At 41.8% G+C, this 25,347-nt stretch overlaps 1 protein-coding gene across 3 annotated transcripts in view; it reads right to left on the bottom strand.

The window, feature by feature from the left end:
• Positions 1–25,347, bottom strand: part of Myh10 (myosin heavy chain 10) — a 128,958-nt gene that overhangs the window by 80,412 nt on the left and 23,199 nt on the right. For all 3 annotated transcript variants that reach the window (XM_040748924.1, XM_040748925.1, XM_040748923.1), the window contains 2 exons: positions 18,846–19,002; positions 9,818–9,845 (listed from right to left, as the gene is read on the bottom strand). In XM_040748924.1, coding sequence (XP_040604858.1) covers positions 9,818–9,845; positions 18,846–19,002 — 185 coding nt within the window. The remainder of the gene's footprint in view (positions 1–9,817; positions 9,846–18,845; positions 19,003–25,347) is intronic.

The raw sequence follows: 25,347 nt of genomic DNA, 5'->3' as shown, positions 1-25,347 counted from the left end.
AAACCTTTGTCCAAACTAAGCAAAAGACAGAGAGCATGCTAATTAACAAAATCAGAAATGAAAAGGGGGACATAACAACGGACACTGAGGAAATCCAGAGAATCATCAGGGCATACTTTGAAAACCTGTACTCCACAAAATTCGAAAATTTAAAGGAAATGGATAATTTCCTGGATAGATATCACTTGCCAAAACTAAATCAAGAACAGATAAACAATCTAAACAGACCTATAACCCTTAACGAAATAGAAGCAGCCATCAAAAGTCTCCCAACCAAAAAAAGCCCAGGCCCAGATGGCTTCAGTGCAGAATTCTAAGAGAAATTCAAAGAAGAGCGAATTCCAATACTCTTCAACGTGTTCCACACAATAGAAGCAGGAGGCTCACAGTCAAACTCTTTTTACGAGGCTACAATTACCTTGGTACCCAAGCCACACACAACTAAGAAAGAGAACTATAGACCAATTTCCCTCATGAACATCGATGCAAAAATACTCAATAAAATACTAGCAAATCAGATTCAAGAACACATCAGAAAAATCATCCACCATGATCAAGTAGGCTTCATCCCAAGAATGAGGGATGGTTCAACATTAGAAAATCTATCAATGTAATCCACCATATAAACAAACTGCGAAAGAAAAGCCACATGATCATCTCACTAGATTCTTGGAAAGCCTTTGACAAAATCCATCACCCCTTCATGATAAAGGTCCTAGAGAGGTCAGGGATAACAGGAACATACCTGAACATAAAAATAGCAATATACAGTAAACCAACAGTTAACATCAAACTAAATGGAGAGAAACTCAACACAATTCCCCTAAAATTAGGAACAAGACAAGGCTGTCCACTCTCTCCATATTTCTTCAATATTGTACTTGAAGTTCTAGCTAGAGCAATAAGACAACAAAAGGAGATCAAGGGGATACAAATAGAAAAAGAAGTCAAGCTTTCACTATTTGCAGATGATATGATAGTTTACATAAGTGACCCAAAAAACTCCGCAAGGGAACTCCTAGAGCTGATAAACACCTTCAGCAAAGTGGTAGGATACAAGGTTAACTCAAAAAAATCAGAGGCCCTGTTATATACAGATGATAAAGTGGCCGAGAAAGAAATCAGAGAAACATCGCCCTTTACAATAGCCATAAACAGCATCAAATATCTGGGGATGTTAACCAAAGAAGTGAAAGACCTGTATATCAAGAACTTTGAGTCTCTAAAGAAAGAAATCAAAGAGGATACCAGAAAATGGAAAGGTCTCCCATGCTCTTGGATTGGTAGGATCAACATAATAAAAACGGAAATCTTGCCAAAAGCAGTCTACAGATTCAATGCAATCCCTATCAAAATTCTGGCACAATTCTTCACAGACCTTGAAAGAACAATAATCAACTTTATATGGAAAAACAAAAGACCCAGGATAGCCAAAACAACTCTATACAATAAAGGAACTTCAGGAGGCATCACCATACCTGACTTCAAGCTCTATTATAGAGCTATAGTCCTGAAAACAGCTTGGTATTGGCACAAAACAGGTAGACGAATGGAACCAAATTGAAAACCCTGATTTTAATCCACACACCTTTGAACACTTGATTTTTGACAATGGAAAAAAGGAAGCATCTTTAACAAATGGTGCTGGCATAACTGGGTATTAGCATGCAGAAGACTGCAGATAGATCCATGTCTATTGCTTTGCACAAAACTTAAGTCCAAATGGATCAAAGATCTCAACATAAATCCAACCACACTGAAACTCTTAGAAGAGAAAGTGGGAGATACTCTTCAACGAATTGGTACAGGAGACTGCTTCCTCAACATAACACCAGTAGCACAAACACTGAGATCGACAATTAACAAATGGGACCTCCTGAAACTAAGAAGCTTCTGTAAGACAAAGGACACAATGAATAAGACAAAAAGGCAGCCCACAGAATGGGAAAAGATATTCACTAACCCCACATCTGACAGAGGGCTGATCTCCAAAATTTACAAAGAACTCAAGAAGCAAGTCTCCAAAACACCAAAGGATGCAATTAAAAAGTGGGGTACAGAACTAAATAGAGAATTCTCAATAGGGGAGTCTAAAATGGCTGAAAGACACTTAAGAAAGTGCTCAACATCCTTAATCATCAGGGAAATGCAAATCAAAACAACTCTGAAATACCATCTTACTCCTGTCAGAATGGCTAAAATAAAAAACATTGAAGACAATTTATGCTGGAGAGGATGTGGAGAGAGGGGAACACTCCTCCACTGCTGGTGGGAGTGCCAACTCCTACACCCACTTTGGAAATCAGTATGGAGATTCCTCAGGAAAATGGGAATCAATCTAGGCATATATCCAAAAGATGCAAATTCATACAACAAGGATATCTATTCCACTATGTTCATAGCAGCATTATTTGTAATAGTCAGAACCTGGAAGCAACCTAGATGTCCCTCAACTGAAGAGTGGATAGAGAAAATGTGGTACATTTACACAATGGAGTACTATTCAGCAGAAAAAAATAATGGAATCTTGAAATTCGCAGGCAAATGGATGGCACTAGAAGAAACAATCCTAAGTGAGGTAACCCAGTCACAAAAAGACAAACATGGTATGTACTCACTCACATATGGATTTTAGACATGGATCAGGATAGTTTCAGTCTGCAATGCCACTGACAGAGATTCTGGGAAACAGGAAAGAATCTAACAGAGATATGCGTGGTACCCCAGAGAAGAGGAATGAGGCAAGATCTCCTGAACAGACAGATTGGGAACACGGCGGGAGGTGTGTGTGGGGGGAATGGGAGCTGGGAAGAAGACAGGGGGAGAAGAGGAGGAGAGAGTAGGCATGGGGGAACAGGAAGGTTGAGTGGGGGGTAGAACAGGGGGAGAACAGGATGAGAAGTACCATAATAGAGGGAGTCATAGGTTTGAAGAGAGATCTGGCACCAGTGAGACCTCTAGCAATCTAAAAGGATGACACCAACTGGCAAGCTAAACAATAGTGGAGAGACCTCCTTAAATGCCCGTTTCTGATAATGAACTTGACATCTACCTTATATACCATCCTAGAACCTTTATCCAGTGACTGATGGAAGCAGAGGCAAACACCCACAATTAAACACTGAACTAAACTCACGGAACCCAGTGACAGAGAGAGAGGAGCTGATGGGAAAGTCCTGTGTATATGTCAATAAAGCACTGTTGGTCAATAGGGAAGCAAGATAGTTGGGACTAGGAGTTGAGAAGGATTCTGGGAAAGAGAGACACAGGCAGACATCATGTAGCCACCATAGAAGTAAGAGGTAAGAGAAATACTTTGATAACAATTATGGCTCAAGCCGGGCAGTGGTGGTGCACGCCTTTAATCCCAGCACTCGGGAGGCAGAGGCAGGCGGATCTCTGTGAGTTTGAGGCTGGGCTGGACCGATAGCCTCCAAAACAATACAGAGAAACCCTGTCTCAAAAAAAAAAAAACAAAAAACAAACAAAACAAAACAATTATGGCTTAAATACTTAAGCCGGCCAGTAACAAACTTAAGCTAGCCAGTAAGAAACAAGCAAACGGCCAACAGCTTCATAATTAATACAGTGTCTTGTGTATTATTTGGGGACTGCAATTGTGGCAGGGACCAGGTGGATGGCAGTGGAGAGACTACCTTAAATGCCTGTTCCTGATAATGAACTTGACATCTACTTCCTAGAACCTTCATCCAGTGACTGATGGAAGCAGAGGCAAACACCCACAGATAAACACTGAACTGAACCCACGGAACCCAGTGACATAGAGTGAGGAGCGATGAGCAAATTGGCAAAGAATGTGAAGGCAAAACCAGCAGAGACAGCTGATCTGAACAAGGGGGAGCTCTTGGACCCCAGACTGACAGCTGGGAGGCCAGCATGGGACTGATCCAGAACCCCTGAGTGTGAGACTCAGTGAGGAGGCCTGGGCCACCTATGGGGCCCTGTGCAGTAGATCAGTATTTATCCCTGGCATACAAACGGACTTCGTGAGTCCATAACACAAAAAAGAGGGTTATCTCTTAGCTTGGACTCTTAGGGGAGTGCCTGGACCCTGCCCTGAGCGAAATAACAGACTCTGGGTATCCCTTATGGGTTAGGAAGTGGGGATAGCGTGGGAGGCTGGGGGGGATGGTGGGAGGGGTGCGGGAGGAGGGGAGGGAGAAGGAACTGGGATTGACATGTGAAGCAATCTATTTAAAATTAAAGTAATAAAAAAAAGATACAGGATCAAACTATGTACATACTTTTTCTATGTATTTGTTTTCATTTTATATGTGTGAGTGCTTTGCCTGCATGTATGCCTATGTACCACATGCATGCATGCCCTCAGAACCTGGAAGAGGGTTGCAAACCAGCTACTGTGTGGATTCTGGGAATCCAAGTCTCTGGAAGAGCTGCCAGAACTCTTGACTGCTGAGCTAGCTCTTGAGCACTAAGTATATTCTTACATAAACAAAACCCACATTGCTTCTATTTTTGATTTGTGATACTATGTTAACAGGAACTTAGTATAAAATAATTATTAAATAATGAACACACAACAACTTTCTCATCAAGTTGACTAGTTATTTGCATATAGAAAACTTTAACTTGGTTATGGTCCAATGTAAGTTAGATGTGAACACACAAGTTTTTTTGATTGCGTTTTTTTTTTTTTCCCAAGACAGGGTTTCTCTATGTAATAGTCCTAGCTGTCCTGGAACTAACTTTGTAGACCAGACTTGCCTTGAACTCACAGAGATCCATCTGCCTCTGCCTCCCAAGTGCTGGGATTAAAGGTGTGCGCCACCACCACTGAGCAATATTAAAGTTATTGAATATCACAATTGTTGTGTCTGAAAACAAAAACAAACAAAAGGCAAGGATAAAAAAGGCCAGGGTGAACATTTACTAGGACAGGGAAGCCCCTTTCTGGGATGACAGGCCTGTCTTCTGTATCCTGACAGAGAGAGCTTAAGAGTCTACAAATGACTCAGTATAAGACACTTGAATATGTGAACCTCATTATGTGGATTTTGCTCCCAAAGAAAGGATGAAAACATTGGACCTTCAGTAATACATCTATACACCAAAATATCTAGGGAGAAATGTTCAGATGTGTTAAACTGGACTTGAAAAGCACTAAATGAAGGGGACCCTGGCTTACTAAATAAGAGAAAAATACTGTAAACTCTGTAGCTAAAAAGCTGGCAGCACCAAAATAAACACCCCAGCTTTGGTAGAATCTGTTCATTCGCATTTGTCCCTGAGCCTCTCTTGGGAAAAGCTGTGGTAATCCTCCGAGCTTCCCAGCTGAAGCCCTTACCTCCTCCACATAGTTACAGTTAAGGTTAGAACAGGATCTGTCAGGGGGCTGGAGAAATGACTCAGCGGCTAAGAGCATTGGTTGCTCTTCCAGAGAACCCAGGTTCAATTCCCTGCACCCACATGGCAGCTACAGCTGTCTGTAACTTCATCTCCAGGAGATCCAACACCCTCTCACAGACATACATTCAGGCAATTCAATCAGATATACATTCAATCAAGTCAATCAAAAAAGTTAAAAAGGGGGCAGGAGGTGGCCTTTCAGACAGCTCCTGAAGGTAATGCATCTGTCTTAGGTTTCTACTGCTGTGCTAAAAACACTGACCACGTTACTTGGGGAGGAGAGGGCTTATTTCACCTTAAACTTCTAGGTAGCACTCCATCGCAGAAGGAGTCTAGGCAGGAACTCAGGCAAGGGCGGGGACTGAAGGCAGGCACTGGAGCAGGGCCCACAAAGGTTTGAATAGTGCTTACTCACTGCTCCCAGGGCTTGCTCTCTTATTTAGCTCAGGACCACCAGACCAGGAGACCCCACCCACAGTGAGCTGGCCCCTCCCACATCAATCATTAATTAATACAATACCCCACACACTTGGCTACAGACCAGTCTTATAGAGGTATTTTCTCAATTCTCAATTAAGACTCCCTTTTCCTGGGCTGGAGAAAAGACTCAATAGGTACTAGATGCTAAGCCTGAGGACCTGCACTTCAGTGCCGGGGACCCACAGGTAGATAAGGAGAACCAGTTCCCACAAGGTGTCCTCTAAGCTCCACACATATTCTACTGCATGTGTACGCTCACGCACATGCCAAGTAAATCAATAGATGGTAGTGATGTGATAAAAATTTTTAAAGGCTCTCTCTTCCCAGCTATGTCTAGGTTTGTGTCAAGTTGACAAACACTAATCTATCATCATTGACCACTATTTATGAGTAAACAAAGCTTCTCTTCTTTCCTGTTTATCTGGCCCTTTGACTAAATATGCAAGCCCCAGACTACCCTTCTTCCAACATAAACAGAAAGATGGACTGATAGGTAGAGGGATGAACAAATAAACAGATATGATAAACCAACTATAGTAAAATATTATGGTTGAGTCTGGGTGACGTGTATATGGGTGTTCACTATAGTTTTAGGTCTGAGAATATGAATGGTAAAATGTTGGGAGAAAGTCACAGTTTGAAATAGAATGGGTTCACTCTTATCACTTGAATCATAAGAGACTATAAAGCTAATTGTTTCTCTAGTTTTAACTCTGTCCCAGATTTTTCACTTTTGGATAAGTGCGTACAAATATATTTGAGGCCGGGCGGTGGTGGCGCAAGCCTTTAATCCCAGCACCCGGGAGGCAGAGGCAGGCGGATCTGTGAGTTCGAGGCTAGCCTGGTCTACCGAGTGAGTTCCAGGACAGCCTCCAAAACAATACAGAGAAACCCTGTCTTGGAAAAACCAAAAACCAAAAAAAACCCAAAAAAACAAAAAACAAAACAAAAAAAACCCCACAAATATATTTGATAGAGAAACTGTAAAATGCAATAAGAAGTGTCACAGCTACAGAATGGCTGGCTGTTCTAACTATACAGAAGTTCATCGAGATGTATAGACTTGGGTTTGGTTAATTTTGCTGTATGAATTTTTTCGAGTAGTTTATAATGAATTTTTAATGAACTTTAAAATGAAAAAAGAATGGAAGAGAAAGCAAATGTTGTTCTTAATGGCTGTGACTTGAGCCAAGCAGAGATTGCTCAGCTGCCAAGAGACTAGCTTATGAGCCCACTCTGAATGATGCCACCATCTAATTACAAGTGCTAATGCCTGTGATGGCCATTTAGGCCAAAGATTGGAGGCTACCAGCCTTTCACTCTGCTGACAGCAGCCATTCCCTCCTAAGCGCTGTTGTTGTCAGATATTTTTAAAGGTTTTCATCAAAAAGGTCATGCAGTTGAGCCTAGTGGCACAGCCTGTAGTCCCAACTACTTGGGAGGCTGAGATAGGAGGATTGCAGGTTCAAGGTCAGCCTGGGAAACTTAGTGAGAACTTGTCTCAAAACAAAAAGAGGGCTGGACTATATATTTCTGAGGGAGCATGCTTGCCCACTATCACAAGGCCCTTTAGTTCAACTGCCAGTAATAGTAAGGCAAAGTCACCCCAATTCCAAAAAACACAACGTAGAGGGAACTGAATGCCACCTTTTTTTGTGCTTCTATGCCAGCATCCAGGAGTGGGGACCCCAGCAATAGCTCATTGTTTTATACTTCACTTTGTAGTGGCTCCCAGGTGAACTCAGGCCATGGTTGTGTCTGCTTGGGAGAGGGGCACAGTAGAAATCTGAGCATGAACCTCTTGATGCTTTTGGAATACAGCTGTCCCATTAAAGCTAGCATGAGAGGACACTAGAGAGAAACCATGGCAGACTGTCCCAACAGTTGGCCAGCTGCCCACAGCTGGCTACAGAGGCAAGAGTGAACACCAAGGGAGACAGTCAAGTCTGGCCTACAGTAGGACAACCAAGTGAGTCCTCCAACACAGTTGCAAGAAAACCATGCAGCCACGCTGAGGTTTTTTTTTTTTTTTTCATTACTTTATTTGTGTGTGTTAAGTGTTTGGGTGTGTGTTCCAAGGGGCATGTGTGGAGGACAGGGACAGTTTGTGTAGTTGGTTCTCTTCCTCCATCTTTCTACCTTTATGTGAGCACCAGGAATCAAACTCAGGTGGTTAGGTTTGCATTATAAGGCAGCAAGCAACTGCCAAGCAACCTCACAGGACTGACCATGCTGTGGAGCCATGAGGCCTCAAGGGAGAGTTCGTTATATAATAATGCTAAATGCCAAATGATGCTAGAAGAAATTCATGACAAAGCAGACTCTCTCTTTTCTTCTCTCACACCTCTCTCCTCCCACCACATTCTAAATATCAAGCTTTCTAGTCCTTCCTCCCCACCCCACCCATCAAAAAAGGCACAGGCAGGTCAATCTCTGAGATTGAGGCCAGTCTGGTCTACAGACCGAATTCTAGGACAGCCGAGGCTACATAGAGAACCCCTGTCTTTGGAAAGAAAAACAAGAGGCGACACAGAGTGTTCTCAATTCCCAGCTCTCTACGCTATGGACCTTCATTGGGACTGTGGCCGCTGCCATAAGAGAGCTGTGGTGCCTTCCAGCCCTACCAAATTCTCCTTCCTTCTGCAAGTCTCTCCTTCAACTGCATCCCATCTTGGCCACATTAGAAGCATCAATGAGATAAAAACCCTTTGTTGGTCTCACTATTAATCAGCTACTGTTCTAGTCACAGTCTCGATCTGAGGAACAGTATGTCCTGATTTTCTGTTTGTTTTTCCCTAATTTCTTTTTCTCTCAGCTCCAGTCTGACTTCTAGCTCCTGCCCCCAACACACATCCCCCAAGTCCTTTTAGCATCCTCCATCTTCTATGGTTTCTGTTCAGCCCACTCAGTATCAGGAAGCAGCAGACCCACTGGGCACTCCCTCTTTCTGTAAAGGCCCCGCCCCCTGGCAATGCCACCGTCCCTTGGGTCACTCTGGACTCTGCAGCTCTTCTTCCTCGGTTTCTCTCCTGAGTGCTGACTGTCCTGAGGCCTCCACACACAGCACACAGCTCCCAGGGTCCACACTGCAGTTTCCTGAGTCCATATTTTCAGCGCAGGCCTCTCTCCTCAGTGCATTTCCACACTAATGGATGAGCACAGACACCTGCCAGCAGTGTGGCCCAAACCAAGCTCCCTTCCCAGTCTCATGTAGGGAGACAACCTAATTCTATCAAGAAATCTACTTATTTTTATTTTATTTGCATTGGTGTTTTGCCTGCAGGTATGTCTGTGTGAGAGTGTCAAGACCTTGGAGTCACAGGCAGTTGTGAGCTGCCATGTAGATGCTGGGAATTGAACCTGGGTCCTCTGGAAGAGCAGTCAGTGCTCTTAACCACTGAGCCCCCTACTTATTTTCTTGAGCACATAAACCAAGTCCATATAAGCCTGGCTCCTAAATTGAACTGCACTTAAACTCAACTGCTTCTTTGTAGGTTCACGACCATCACTTTGCCCATCACCACAGCTGCCTAAGTGATCTCCAGCCCAAGGTCCATGCTACATCCAAAGTCGTCTTTCCAATGTGCACAGTAAATCACGTCCATCCTGGATATTGTTCTATCCAGTGGCACACAGTACTCAGGCGCCCGACAAGATTGATAAACATTTAGTAGTAAAAATAATATATTGCTGAACTCTCTGGCCAGCCTATACTTAGACATACAAATTAAAGAGGTGAATTGCATAGATTTAACTTACGAAATGTGAGAAGTCTTAGCTGATAGCCAAGTAGTAACAGCAGATGTGAGTATCCTGTACACTCTTGGCCTGAGAATAACTGCAATGTTTAAATCACACCCTTGCTCAACTCTCTCCCCCAAAACAAGAAAGCAATTCTCAACTTTCCAAAAGAATCAGAATCAATTCTGAATATTCAACATTTACTTACGTGCAAAGAATTGACTGGTCCTCACGATCTATAAAACAGAATAAAACAAACAAAAAAGTGACCATTTGCCTGGTTTTATAATGTCTTATATAACAGAGTTGCAACAACAGATTATAAAATAGTAGTAATTGTCCTCTCAAGTCAAAGTTGACTCTGCCACAGCCTGATCACACAGTCCTAAACCTAATCAAGTTAACCTATCTCCCACTACTGGGTCACATTCTCTGGGGTAACAAGGACTCAGACAGGAAAACACTGCTTTTGGGATGATGTCATGAATACCCACTGCTAGTGAGAACAGTTTATATGAGGCTTAACAACTGTCTCAGCTCAAGTTATACCTGGTTTTTGGTGTTCTGAGACATAGTTTCATGTAGCCCTGGATGGTCTTGAACTTGCTGTGTGATAGAGGATGACCTTAGACATCTGACCCTCTGGCCTATTCTTTTAAGTGCTGGGATTAGAGGCATGTGTCACCATATTCAACTGTGCCTGTTACAGCTAGAATCTGGGAAATTCCCTGGAGGCTCATGGGCCTTGGGGGAAGTGACTGGGTCCTGTGGATTCTAATCTTGTTGATGGATTAATCCCTTGATAGACTCATTATTGGGAAGTGGGGCTTTCCTGGGGAAAGTGGGTGCTTGGATGTATTCCCTGGAGAGAAACGCCTGGTTCTAGCTTCTCTGCCTCTCTCTGCTTTGCTCTATATGCTCCCCACCATGTTGTGACTTCACCTCTGGCCCACTGCAGTAGAACTGGCCAACCACAGACAGAGGCCTCTGAAATGTGAGCTAAAGTAAATCACTCCTCCCTTAAGCCGTTTTTCTTAGGTACTTGTAATGGTGACAAGAAGCTGACTAACAGATTCCAAATATGACAAAGGAATGCACAATAGCATCCTATTATGGTTTTATGATTATTCATTTTTAATATTTCAAAGTGATTTAATTGTTCAGATAAGCACAAAACAGCTGAAAATGCCAGCTGTTTTGTTCTTAACAGACCTGAACAATACGCACTGCTTCAAGGGGCACTGTAGGTCACACAGGTCCTGGGATAGGTAGCTTCTCTACTGCTTACTATTCCTCTGGTAGATTCCAACAGGTACCCAATAAACTAAAAAATTGTTCCTGTATTCTATATTTAAATTGAGTTACAGAAAGAATGTGTTACTGTCCTGACCCCCTCAAGTCTTTTTTATTTTTATTTTTTCAGAGTCTCTCAATGTAGCCCTGGCTCCTGAAATTCTCTGTTGATTAGATGGTCTTGAACTCAGATCTACCTGCTTCTGTCTCCCAAGTTCTGGGATTAAAGGAGTGTGACATTCACCTGCCTGGCCTCAGAACTATCTTTTTAAATAGGTTTTTAAAGAAATTCTTACAACTATATAATATATATCCATGATATATATATATGAGATATAATATGACATTTCAGTGTGTGTGTGTGTATAAAACATATCATGATGTGATCAGGGGTGACTAGTATATCCATCAGCTCAGAAAGCCACCATTGCTTTATACTGTAAACATTCAAAATCTTGTCCATTAGCTATTCTATTCTGTAGTCTATCATTAATTGTCAACCTTAGTATCACTGACATAAACCACCCGCTCAACAGTGGGAATGTTCAAATTAATAATCTCAGCTCCCACTGTAAAATCCTAGGAAAGAGCAAATGAAATTCCAAGAGAGGAAATAAAAAGAACAGAAAGCAACATGGTGGAAAACAGGGTGGGGAAAACTTACTTAAAAAACAAAAACAAACAAAAAAGCCCAGTAACCCAAAGAGCCCTACTGTAACTGTCAAAGAAATTGACTGTAATTAAAATCCTTCCCATGAAAAAATGAATTTTATAAACTATTTAAGACTAACATAACACTGACTTTCTAGTCTTCAGGAAATGAAGAGGGAGAAATGGTTCCCAATTTACTCTAAGAGACAAGACTTATTTTAGCCAAATGGAAAACCTGGAAAAAAAAGTAATAGAAATCATATATCTCATAAATAAACACACAAAAATTCTTAACATAGTGATAGCAATAACATCCATCAATAAATAAATCAAGTGGTGCTCATCCTTAACCTAATTCATTGGGTTAAGAGATTAAAAAAGAAAAATTACTTCTGGACGGTGGTAGTGCACACCTTCAGTTCCAGCACTTGGGAGGCAGAGGCAGGTGGATCTCTCTGAGTTCAACTCCAGCCTAGTCTACAGAGCAAGTTCTGGGTCAGCTAGCACTACGAAACCCTGTCTTGAAAAACAAAAGAAAGGGAGAGAATAGAGTGAGAGAAAGGAAGGAAGGAAGGAAGGAAGGCAGACTATAACTGAGTAGACATAGAAAAAACATTTGGGGGAAAACCAATTTATGATTTTAAAAGGGAAAAATGAATAAATAAACAACTACTTAGCAAACTAGAATACAAAGGAATTCCAATCCATAAAGGGTTTTGACCTAAAACCCCTACTGCTCCTATCATCTTGTGAATGTTGTACATCTAAGACCATGAAGAAAGCAAGGATATCTGGTCTCTCTACATCCTTTTGACAGGGAAAAGCAAAAAGTAACAAAAGTGAAAGGCACAGAAGAGAACAGTGCTTCTGTTTGAGGGGAGATGACTGTCTAGTACAAAACCTCAAGAAATCTTCAAAATCAAAATAAAAACCCACCCAGTGTAAATCAGTTTAAAAAGCTTAAAACAACAACAAAGCTATGGGACACACACAGCAGACGACTTCTAGCTTGAAAGAGAGGTGAACTACTGTTTAATGAGCTCAACTGCAGTATGCTAACAAAGGAAGCCAACGCTCAAAAGGCTGAACTGGAGATGATTATGATATCCAGAAATTATAAATGACAGTTATGTATTTATTCCTAGCATTTATTTCTTGTTGGCTATAATGAGGCATTGCTGAAAGCAGATAAGCAAGCCAGAGATGTTTATACCTTTCAAATAATTCTTCAGTGAAGTCAATTTCACTCTACCAATCTTATCATTCTCTATACGCTTCCTACTTTTTAGCTTTCTTCAAAATATTTATCACTATTTGCCTCCCTGATGACATCAAAGTCAGACAGTGTCACTAGAAGGGCTGCCCTAAATCTCATGCTTTGTAAGCTGAGGGAGCTCTCCTTCTGTGCACTTCCTTATCTCAGAGGCCAGAGACAGCTATACTATCTATACAAGAGTACTTTTCCTATTATAAAATGATGTTCCTTTTTCACACTTCATACACATTTGTGTTTTATGATTTATACGAGTGCTTTGTCTGCATGTACATCTGCACACCAGAAGAGGGCATCAGATCCATTGCAGAAGGCTGGAAGCCAACATATGGTTGTTGGGAATCAAACTCAGGACCTCTGGAAGAGCAAGGCAGCCAGTGTTCTTAACCACTAAACCATCCCTCCTGCCCCCCTTATCCTTATTTCTGTTTTTAACCGTATGTGTAATGGATGCTTCCTTTTTGTATGCGATAGATTGAGGTATCTGCCCATCCTTAAATGTTTACTATTTGGTCATTCCGAAAAGTCTTTCTTAGAAAAGACATAAATATATTTGTTACTAGGCTGTACAATTACTGTTGGTAATTGGTGTCACAGGTTTTCTGACTTCCTGGACATCTTGCATTTAATTTTCCTGCTGTAGAAAACTCATTCAGTTTCAAGAGCCATTTCTGAAGTACAGCAATTCTTTTCTTACAGTGCTCATGCCTTGAGCAGGAGGGAAGCGTATATGGCCTGTCATACTAGCAGCACTCAGCATAGCACCTGCCACAGAGGAGTATGCTCTAAGTCACCACCATGATGGGTGGTCTCTAGGGTCTGTCAGGAGTGACTGAGGTCATCATCCTCCATTCATAAAATACAACCAAATGAGAGAAGCAAGAGAATTCCTCAAGACTACAGAGATTATTCTGCACTGAGTAGTCTAAATTCACTCGGAGAACAGGAATCAGTTAGGCCTTAAATATAACAGACGCTATCTCTCATTGTCCAGACCTTGTGATTTAGACATAAAGATGGATTTTTCCAGTTTCCCAAGCCCTTCAATACCCCCAAGGGCACTGCTCTGGTTAAGCTTATTATGGGTCAACTGGATCATTGTTAATGATGCTACAGCCTTATTATTCCTGGTGAATCTCTTGGGCTCCCTTGCTAACTTCCAGTTTACAGTACATTCATAGTCAACTTATAGTTTTACCTACTAGTTCAACGCAGGAGTCCTTTGGTTTAGGTTCTCTTTATTGCTATGCTTTTGACAAAAGCCTTTTTATTGTGAATAAAACACAGAATAGCTCACTTAACAGTACGTAGGCCCACAAATGGTCATAAAATACCTGTTTTATTCCTTGCTATATAAAATGCCTAACTCTGCTATAAATTTTCATTGACTGATAACAACAAAGAATAGCGTGACAGAGGAGCTAGGACACGAGAAGACTGTTGAAATGGGAGTATGAAGTCACTCTGAGGGACAAATACACAGGGATCCACAGGAAGGAAGCACAGTTAGACGTCCTGAGTGGACCAACAATCTAAAAAAGTCTGCCATGTCACCAGAGAAAATGGTGGCACAGGTGAAATGAAGCCTCTTCATGGGTGGTTCATGAAAAACTATGGAGCTCCTAACAGTCACAGCAAAGCTTGAGGGGAAAAACACCCGTGTGTGTGTGTGTGTGTGTGTGTCTGTCTGTGTGTGTGTATGTGTGTGTGTGTGTGTGTGTGTGTGTGTATCTGTCTGTCTGTGGTCAGCACCATCAAAGAATGAGTGGAATAGAGATGATAGCTTCGAGGAGAAAGGGAAGGGTACAGCTTCCCCAAGAGGCAGAGGGCAGTTAAGGACACAACTCCCATCTTCTGGAACAGAGGCAGGTAGCCTTCATAGAGTGCTCAAACAACATACTCAAGGAGAAAGACAGGAGTCAACTAAATCCTGGAAGGAAAATTAATGGACATTGAACAGAACATCTGGGGAAGCTGGTATATCAGAGAGTGGGAGTTACCTGAGACAAAAGAAAAAGGAAAGCAGGAAGATCAGGAGTTCAAAGCCATCTCTGTCTACAGAGTGTGAGGACAGCCTGGACTCCATTAGACTGCCAGGAGAGAGAAGGAGCAAAGTGCATGCTGACACAGATTCAAATACAACAAGAAACAAAGTAGAACAAGATATTTTGGGCTTCATTCTGAGACTTCAAAAAAGCACATTCTTAAATAGTTACCATCTAACAAAAAGGAGGCCTCTGCAGCCACTGTTCCATGCAGCTAGATCAAGAGGCCCTGGCAGCAAGCTGTTCAGGGTGGAAAGCAGGGCCAGATGATGGTGAGCTTGTGCAGACAGACTGCAGGCCTTTGGTTTCTGAGTAGCACTACTACAAATGAGACGCCAGATACTATTTCTTTCTGTGAAGATCCTCTGACCTTGGCCTGTCTGCCAAACTATATATAGGAGAGGCACCTGTCACCTCTGTTCAATATCCTGCCGGGAAGATCTTTCTCTTTAGCTCAGGTGTGTTTTTCCAAATGATCGTTTATATCCATGAACCTAAGACGTCACGTCTCTAACTCTCACAGTTTCATCCCTTCCTCCTTATTTGCATCTAGTCTTCCACAGACTGCTTTATTATCTGGTTGTGTCAATATTATTGTCCTAGCTTTTACTGAACACATGATTTGTTTTGTTTTTGCAATCAAATTCATGCCCATTTGGGTAGTGGTGTTGAACGCCTTTAATCCCAGCACTAGGGAGGAAGAGGCAGGCAGATGTTTGTGAGTTTGAGGATAGCCTGGTCTACAAAGCCAGTTCCAGGACAGCCAGAGCTATAAAGAAACCCTGTCTCAAATGAATCAAAAACTAAAACCAAAACCAACACACACACACACACACACACACACACACACACACACACACACACACACACAAATCACGCCCAAGAGCTCCTCTGTCTATTCACTCAACAAGTATTTATTGAACGACCAGTATATGCCAGATACACTCTGCATTTCACTGACATAGACTCCAAACCTCAGAAAAAATAAGGTGATTTTTTTAATGATTTATCCATTTATTCTTATATGTGTAGATGTTTTGCCCGCATGTGTGCTGTCACCATGTGTATACAGTGCCTGTGGAGGCCAGAAGAGGGTGCCAGGTCTCCGGGAATTAGAGTTACAGACAGTTGTCAGCCATCATGTGGGTGCTAGGAATTCAACCTGGGTCTCTGGAAGAGCAGCTAGTGCTCTTAACCACTGGGCTGAACTATCTCTCCAGTCCTATGCTTTTTCAAACAAACAAACAAAGAAACAAGAAACTCTTTCAACATTTCTATCAGTAATCTTGAAGATGCAGACTATGTGTCCAAACAATAACACAGGGCATGATACTTTACGGATGAAACAGAGTTTTAAAAGACCTAGGCAGGTTAAAAGGGGAATTCACTCTAACATCAAAGGTGAGAGGGGCCCCACGCTCTAAGTTACCACCTGGTCCCCTCTCAGGCTCTCTGACAAGCAGCTATCTGATCACATGTAACTGAAGGCCTAGCCTAAGGACTGTGCAAGCCTTATCTGTCCCTCTTTCTTGTGTCTGGTAGTATACAAGCAGGAGCAGGCGGCCCCTTCCTCACAGAAAGAAATTGCAAAGGTAGTTTTCTGTATCATATTTAAATTTTTTATATGATCAACGAATTCCATTTAACGTAGATGAGAATGTTTTAAATAAGAGTCATGTGTGGAAGCCCAAGCCCATAATCCTAGCACTCTGGAGGATGAAGCATGAAGATTGTGAGTCTGGTCCAGCTTGGGCTACAGAGGCCCTATCTCAAAACAAAACAACAAGAAAAATGTCAGGTTACATGGTTTTTAACCCTATCTCATACTATTCAACAACCTACATGTTCTTGGCCAAGTTATTTAATTTCTTTGTGCCTCAGTATACTAGAGATAAATATGAATAAATATAAATTTACATACTATACATTATTATGCCTAGCTCATAGCAATTTGCAATGAACTATCCATTCTAGCATTAGTAATGACAACATTATCATATGCCCACATCTTCCTCAGATCTTCCGCTTGTCAAGCTGACTGGGAACCCATTCACAGGACATAACATTTACTCTCTTAAGCTAGTCAACCTGGCCAAAGATTTACAGTGTCTTTTCCTCAGATGTTCTTAACTATCTCTATGAGTTCACACCACCCACCAACTTTACAGGCAGACCTACAGCCTCACATAATCTGTAGAAGTGTTGATAAGAACACACACACCCCTCCGGTGCACAACTGACAAGCCCAGACAACTGCATACAGTTATCAGCAGTGATCCCACAGGGGACTGTGGAATGGTGAATGGTGTAGATCTCAACTGTCTGATAAAATTGTTCAGTGTTCCTTTTGCTAATAAGTCAAAATAACATAGTATCTATAGTCACATTGTTTTTAAACCCATCTCTGTGTATTAACAATGGATTCTATAACCCTTCCTTGTATGTGCGTTATGCTCAGAAGAATCATGTGCAGGGGAGCCCATGCCCAGCCTTCTGGGAACTCTTCTTTTCTATAGTAATCCAAGCACCAGAGAGGCCACAACTGCAACCAAAACAAGGGATCACTGACTTGGTTACAGGGGGTATTCTCCTACTTCTTGTCTCATGAGGGACTCTATAGAGCCAGACTTTCAGAAAAAAAGAAAAACCCTTCCATAAACCATTGTGCAAGGTCAGAGCTCAAATGAAGAACTCAACACATTTATAGAATTCATTCTGGGCCGGATGGTGCTGGTGCACACCTTTAATCCCAGCACTCAGGAGGCAGAGGCAGGCGGATCTCTGTGAGTTTGAGGCCAGCCTGGTCTACAAGAGCTACTTCCAGGACAGCCTCCAAAGCCACAGAGAAACCACACCTTGAAACACCTCCCCCCAAAAAAATCATTCTGTTCCAAAAGCAATTAATGTCAACCAATCAACTTTTTAAAGACTTTTATTGTCTCTTTATATGCACTTAAACTACAAGTAAGATTCACTCAATAATGTAGACATCGTCCCTATTATTCTTGTTTGTTTCATATGTATTTATTTAGCAGTATTAAAGGTTGAATCCAGGGCCTTCCTTATACATGCTAGGCAAGCAAGCTATCTACCCCCGAGTTACACCACCAGCCAACATTTTTATTCTGAAACAGCATCTCACTAAATTACCCAGGCTGGTCTTGAACTCATTCTGTACTCAGGCAGGTCTTAAATTTATGTTCTTCCTATGCAGCAGGAATCATAGGCCTGCGCTACAGGTTCAGCTGGTTTTTATTTCATATTATCTTGCAGTGCTTGGGATAGACTGAACCTAGGGATTAAACCATGAATTGAACCATGCCAAGGAAATGTTCTACTACTGTACCACACCCCCCCCAGCCCTTTCCTACTGGTTTTAAAGGCTAATATAATGGAGTAGTACTTGTACTAGTTTGTGGTAGAGATCAAACATACATTAAAAACTTGATGCTTTTTTTTTTTTTTTTTTTTGCTTTTACGAGACAGGGTTTCTCTGTATTGTTTTGGAGGCTGTCGGTCCAGCCTGGCCTCGAACTCACAGAGATCCGCCTGCCTCTGCCTCCCGAGTGCTGGGATTAAAGGCGTGCGCCACCACTGCCCGGCAAAACTTGATGCTTTTTAATATTAAAAAGCACATGAAGTATTGCTATGAAACAGAAACTATATTTTAGCTTCCTATGGTAAATAGCCTCATCTATTTTAATCTTAAACATTAATAAGTTTTCAACAGTTAGCATTTCATTTATGGATTGATTTGATTGAGACAAGGTCTCTCTGTGTAGCCCAGGATGGCCTGGAGTTTGTTATGTGGACCAGGCTAGCCTCGAACTCAGAGATGCACCTGCCTCTGCGTCCTCAGTACCACTATACCTAGTTCATGTTTTTAACTTGAAAAGAAAAATTAAAACTTTCTTTAGATCAGACTTAAGACATTAGAAAGCAATATCTAACAAGTTCCAAGTGTTTCTATTTACCTTGAAGCATGCATCTGTAAGCAGACTCTGAGATGGCATAGATGTGTGGTGGCATCTCGTGACGTTTCTTCCCTCTATACATTTCAATAATATTCTCAGAGTAAATTGGGAGGTTCTTGTAAGGATTTATGACTACACAGAAGAGTCCAGAGTAAGTCTAGAATAAAAATGAATACAGAGTTAAGGAACATAAAAGTCAAAACAAACAAAATCTATAATTATCAATCAGATCCAACCATAAGCCAGAAACAACACGGCAATTTACACAAGAGATCTTTGTTCTTCCAGCAAGTCATCTAATCCCCAAACAAGTCATCTCACCAGGACAGTTTCCTACAAACTCCCGAGAGTTTTAAGACAGCATTTATCTGGGTACTATTCTGGGGTCAGTTCTGTAACTTACCCTCACCTGTAAAATGCGTACAAAATGGTTTGTAACTTCATCAGAGTTCAAAGCCATATATCATCAGTCTTTTCTTTTCACATGTACTCTCTTATGCAAACACAAGTTCAGAAAAGCTTGTTAATGTAGTTTAGGTCCCAAGTTACTTTCTTGAAGAAAATATCACTTGCTATGTTTTGGTATAAAGTCAAGGAAGAATATTTCTAATTTTTCTGAAAAGTGATGAAATGTTGCTTGGTTTTTAAAAATTCTTTGTAGATTTATTTACGTTTATGTGTATGAGTGTTTTGCTTACAATTTGCATATGCCCCACATGCGTGCCTGTTGCCCATAGAGGTTAGAAAACGACATGGATCTCTTGGAACTAGAGATGATGGTTGTGAGCAATCAGATGGATGCTCAGAATTGAACCCAGGTCCTTTGGAAGAGCAACAAGTGCTCTAAACCACTACACCCCCCAAATACTCCTTTTTCTCAAACATCTGCATAAAGCAGGATTTCCTTCAAGTAGCCTCACAACAAACTGGATACAGAAGCAGACACAATAATCCAACTCTTTTGTTAGGACATTAAATAAGACTTACAAAAAAAATCTAAGTTTTTACTCTGCAGCTCTTTTGGTTTTGAGAAATATTTTTCACACACACACACAAATAACTGGTGTTAACTTTTTTGGGGGGGCGGGGTCGAGTCAGGGCTTCTCTGTGTAACAGTCCTGGCTATCCTGGAACTCACTTTATAAACCAGTCTGCCCTCAAATCAGAGACCCACCTGCCCCTGCCTCCCAAGTGCTGGGATTAAAGGTGTGCGCCACCATACCTGGCCTGATATTAACATTTTATGGGTTTATTACTTTAAAATGAGATAATAAGCATTACATTTTGTGTTTCTAATATGGTATGCATTGTCACCATAACCCAAATACTCTTCAACAACTTTTATGAAGTTTCAGAAGACTCCAGGAAACATTTCTGACCAACAGGGTGGCCACCACTCAAAAATGACACTAGGACTGGAGAGGTGGCTAGAGCAGTGGTTAAGAGCACTGGCTGCTCTTGCAGAGGACCCGGGTGGCTCACAGCCATCTGTGACTCTAGTCCTGGAGGATCTGATGCCCTCTCTGTGGGCACCAGGCCCATGTGGTATACATATATACAAATAGACAAGATATTCACACATAAAATAATAAAACATTTAGAAAAAATATACATTAAAAAAAAGAAATGACATGCTGGACACTTAAGACTTGGGTTTTAATTTTTTCACATACTGACTTCTAGGATTATTCTATAAAATTCACTATTAGAAAGACAAAGATAGGAAGGTCAGCTTCCAGATGTGCCAGGCCTCGGGGGGGGGGGGGGGGGACTGTGGCATTTGAAATGGATATCCAGCTGCATTAAGGCTACTTCAACTGGTTAGACCAAATAACCAATGGGGAGATACTATAAAGCGCTAGAGAGATGACTAAGCGGTTAAGAGCACTTGCTGCTCTTGGAGAGAGAAATTTTCTGTTCCCAGCACCCACAGCTCACAATCATCTGCGACTCCAGTTCCAGGGACCCAACACCCTCTTCTGGCCTCCAAGCACCAGGCGTGCACGTGGTACACATGCATACAACATGCAGCCAAACACTCAAATAAAATAAAAATAATAAACCGTTTAGAGAAGATGGGGAATGTCTGGAAGATAGGCCTGTTGGCTGGAGCTGTGTGGTCAGCTCCCCTGGGATGGCTGAGGGGGACTGGAATGAACAGCTGTGTCCATAAGGGCTGAAACCTTTGGCAATTGCTGCAGAAAGCTCTCTAGAGACCACTCTAGCTTGAATGCTGCAGTTATTAATGCTAAAACAAGAGCAGAGCTTGCCAAAACCATTCAAGTGACCAGAACCACCTCTGTCACTGCTCTTCATCGCTTTCCTTGAGGAGCTCACTACTGCAGGCTTGACAGAGATGGCTCCTGCCTGGAGGTGGCTAATACCCTGCATCTGACCTGATGTGATGGGAATCTGCCCTTGTTTGCCTGCAGCTGGCTGGATCCAAGGCCTCCCTTACTATTGCTCAAGTCCTAGAACCTGGACCTTGTTTACATATATACCGTTAGCCTAGAGTAGCGCCTGGCCAGAGAACACCTTCTTGCACTTTCTCATTCGAGTCTCTCATGTAACTAATCAGTCTCAGATGACAAAAAACAATAAAAAATAATAAAAAGACTTTACAACGACAACATAGCTACCACACTATGGGGTTATTTCATTATGGCTATAAACCATGTATTCCAAAAAGCTGGGGGAAATTGATTATAAATATCATAAATGTTTGAGACAGATATATTTGACCTAAGTACACAAAGTATGCATGCATGGAAACATCATTGTTTTTAATGTGTCTGTTACAAAATAGACTTAATTTTTAAAATATTTTATTAAGGATGAAACAAAGGAAGGCAATCTCAGTTGTTAATGCATTTACATTATATATAGTAATATAAGTCATAGCTATACGTCAACAAATTTTGAAACATATCATTTTTATTTTCAGTTAAAAGACACTACGGCATCAACGATTCATGTTGTTAAGAGGTAATGGGAAACAAACAAACAAACTCTCGAAGTTAAAACACTGAAGAGTGATATTTCGCAGTATGGACGACACAGTAACAGATCGTAACAAGGACACATTTAATCAGAACCAAGTCCAACATGTCTTAGGCAGTTTTCTGAGGACAAGGGTTACAAAGATGAGTAAGTCTCACAAATATGAATTAAGTCATCAGAAAGAAAACATTAAATAATCATTAGCATCTCATGCATGACTAAGACAAATGTAACAAATGGCTAAACAGAAATCTTATTAACGTACTAACCCTGCGTACCTGGAAATTAGCTCAAATATTGTTTTTTTCCACATAAACTGATTATTGAATTAATACAGTATCTCTTCTGTCTTTGCCAGACACATGGGTCTGCAAGTTCAAATAAACTTTATTAAGTATTTGAATGTGTACATAGATATTAAGCACCTTCCAGAAGCATGCATTCTAAGTGTGAAAACAGCAGGCACAAACTAAACAAGCTAGTCACACCATGAAGCAGCAGAATAGGGAAGAGAACGGTAAACAGGTGCATTGCCAATGGAGAGAGCTCTGGCCAGAACTCCCAGCAGAGACCAGGCACCAAGAGCCATGGCATCCTGTCTAGAGCTATGAAACAGACATAACAGCTCCAGATGGGCTTTGATGTTGTTCTTCCCTTAGAGGCTGTTAGGTCCAAAGGAGGGATAGATAAAGAAGCCCTATTACAACAGCGGAAGGTTTAAGCGCCTACAGAGACAGACTGAGAAGAGCTGCAAAGCTGAAAACAGTTTGTACAATGGAACGTGAGAAAAGCCTAGAGTTACACTGAACAATTTAGACTCTGTCCTCCATAGGTGATGAGGTGTTGGAGCTCAGGAGCGAACAGTGACTGGAGGAAAGAAGCACTTTAGACCAAACACAAATCTGGCAGCCATCTGGAATACGATCAAAGGAGCAGGAGGAAGGAAACCAGCAGAAAGAAGAGGCTGCTGGACGGTCCTGGCACAGCAGCACAGCCTAGGTGAGAGAAAGCAGCAGCCCAGAGAGAGAAGTCACGAAAGCTGGACACAGGCTTCCTAGACATACTGAGGGATTTACAGGGAAGGGCGCTGAAAGCCTAAGTCAGGAAGGAATGCTGGTTTTAAGCTTGAGAGACTGGAATGGTAATTGAGACAAGAGAAAGATAACGGGTTTTGTGGGGAAGACACCATATTCCCCTTTCAATGTGTTGAGACTGTGGGACGGCAGATGAGCCAAGCGGGATGGTTAGTGCGAAGTTGGCCATATTAAATTGCCAGAGTCACAGGAAAAACCTGAAGAACTGAGATGGCCTGAGGGAAAAGTCTACGTAACAACACGATTGCACATCCTACCTAAGAGAGACATACAAAAAATGTGCACACACAAAAATTCGCAATTTTGTAGGTATGTTTATATTGCGGCCTGGAATGCCATCCTCCCAGTAGGCCACTAGCAGAAATGTCTTTTAAGTCTTTTAAGTGTCAGGCTGTATTTGAGAGAGGAGCTTTGCATATGCATTGTTTCAGAGGATCAAAGGACTAGAGAAGAGGAAATGGAAGCAGGTGCGGGGGAGCTAATGCCAGGAAGCAGGAACACAACAGTCTCTCATCAGGATCGGGCGCTGACCAGGGAACATCCTAACTGAAGTTCTCAGAAGAAAGCAGTTGGGGGCGGGGTTGGGAGGAGGCAACCACAATTCACCTAAGCCATCTACAAGCACTATATCTAGATAAAAATCACATTTATATCAAAAAGCAAAGACGCTGGAGCAAACAAGAATGCACTACATGATAAGAAAAAGATAGTCAGAGGATTTAGAGAAAGAAGTTATGTGTGGAAAGTCTAACAAATAAGCCACAAGAGAACCTTAGGGAGTAGATTTACACCACCAATAGAAGGTAACAGTCTCCATACTGTACCAGAAATGCAGAGGAAAAGAACCAGAGGCCAAAGCAACGAAAGACTAAAACTCACACTGCAGAAAGTAAAAATCATCATGAAGAGTATGTGGGGGCACACCCCAGTATTCAGGAGGCTGAGGCAGGTGGACTGCCATGAGTTCAAGGCCAGTCTGGACAACATAGTGTTTCAGGTCAGTCTGAGCTCCACAGGGAGACCCTATATGATGTTAATCTGGACTGTCAACTAGACTGGATTTTAAATTGCCTTGGAGACACGCCTTGAGCATGTGAAGGTGTTTCCTGAGATTCAGCTGAGGTAAGACCCTCCCTGACATGGCTGGCACCATCCCGAGCTGAGTACTGAACAAGGAAAAGGAAAACTGGAGCTGAGGGCCTGCATTCATCTCTCTCTGCTTCCTGAGCGCAAGCACAATGCCTCATTCCTGCCCCATACCTCCCCCGTCTTGAGAGGCTTACACTTTCAAACTAAGAGCCAAGTAAGTCCCTCCTCCCCAAAGTCACAACAACAAGTAGATATACTCTGTCTAAAAGCCAGAGACAGAATGGAAACCAGCTGCCAGGTGGTGGTGGCGCACGCCTTTAATCCCAGCACTCGGGAGGCAGAGGCAGGGGGATCTCTGTGAGTTCGAGGCCAGGCTGGACCGACAGCCTTCAAAACAATACAGAGAAACCCTGTCTCGTAAAACCAAAAAAAAAAAAAAAAAAATGGAAACCAGCTGACCAAATAGCCTCCTTTACTGAGGCACTCTTTCTGGGGAAAAAAAAATCATAAAGAAAATAATGTGAAAAATAAATTAAATAGATAAAACCAATAAAAATACATAGAAGGCAAATGAATGTGGATGACAGAGGAAGATAACTAAACTATTAACCATTATTGTTGAGAGTAGGGAATACATGCATATAAAGCAACAGGGTGTGGTGAGGTTACTTTTGCACTCTTGTGAGTCTATTAATTTGTTTGCTTATTCATTTGGGAGCCAAAACTCTTTTTAATCTGTTTTGTTTTCGAGAAAGGGTTTCTTTGTGTAACCTTAGTTGTACTGGAACTTGCTCTGTAGATCAAGCTGGATTCAAACTCACAGAGATCTGTCTGCTGCCTCTCGAGTGCTGGGATCAAAGGTGTGTGCCTGGCAAAATTTTTTTTAAAAGACAACAAAAAACAAATTCAAGTCAGGCTTGGTGATGAGCACCTTTAATCTCAGCACCTAGGAGGCAGAGGAGGGTGGAAGTCTGTGAGTTGGAGGCCCTGTCTGTTCTACAGAGTGAGTTGTAGGACAGCCAGGGCTACATAGAGAGATCCTATCTCAAAAAAACAAAAGAAAAAACAAAACAAAACAAAAACTTGAAAAAGAACTGACTTGAGATGGCTTGAATAACTCTTTATGTCGAATGGGAAAGTACTTGGCAACTGAGCTCCTGAAACCATCAAGGCAATTAAGAAAATATCCTAAAGAAACACTATGAGGCCCTCCCTTCAGCTATCCAACTACTAAAGCAATGGATCCCAAAGAACTAAATTTCCCCAGGTACCCCATTGTCCTAATTAGGATTACTACTGCTATGAAGAAACAGCATGAC

Source organism: Mesocricetus auratus, unplaced genomic scaffold (assembly GCF_017639785.1).
Source record: "Mesocricetus auratus isolate SY011 unplaced genomic scaffold, BCM_Maur_2.0 Super-Scaffold_100007, whole genome shotgun sequence".
Taxonomy (NCBI): Eukaryota; Metazoa; Chordata; class Mammalia; order Rodentia; family Cricetidae; genus Mesocricetus; species Mesocricetus auratus.
This window is presented reverse-complemented; position numbering and strand designations above follow the sequence as displayed.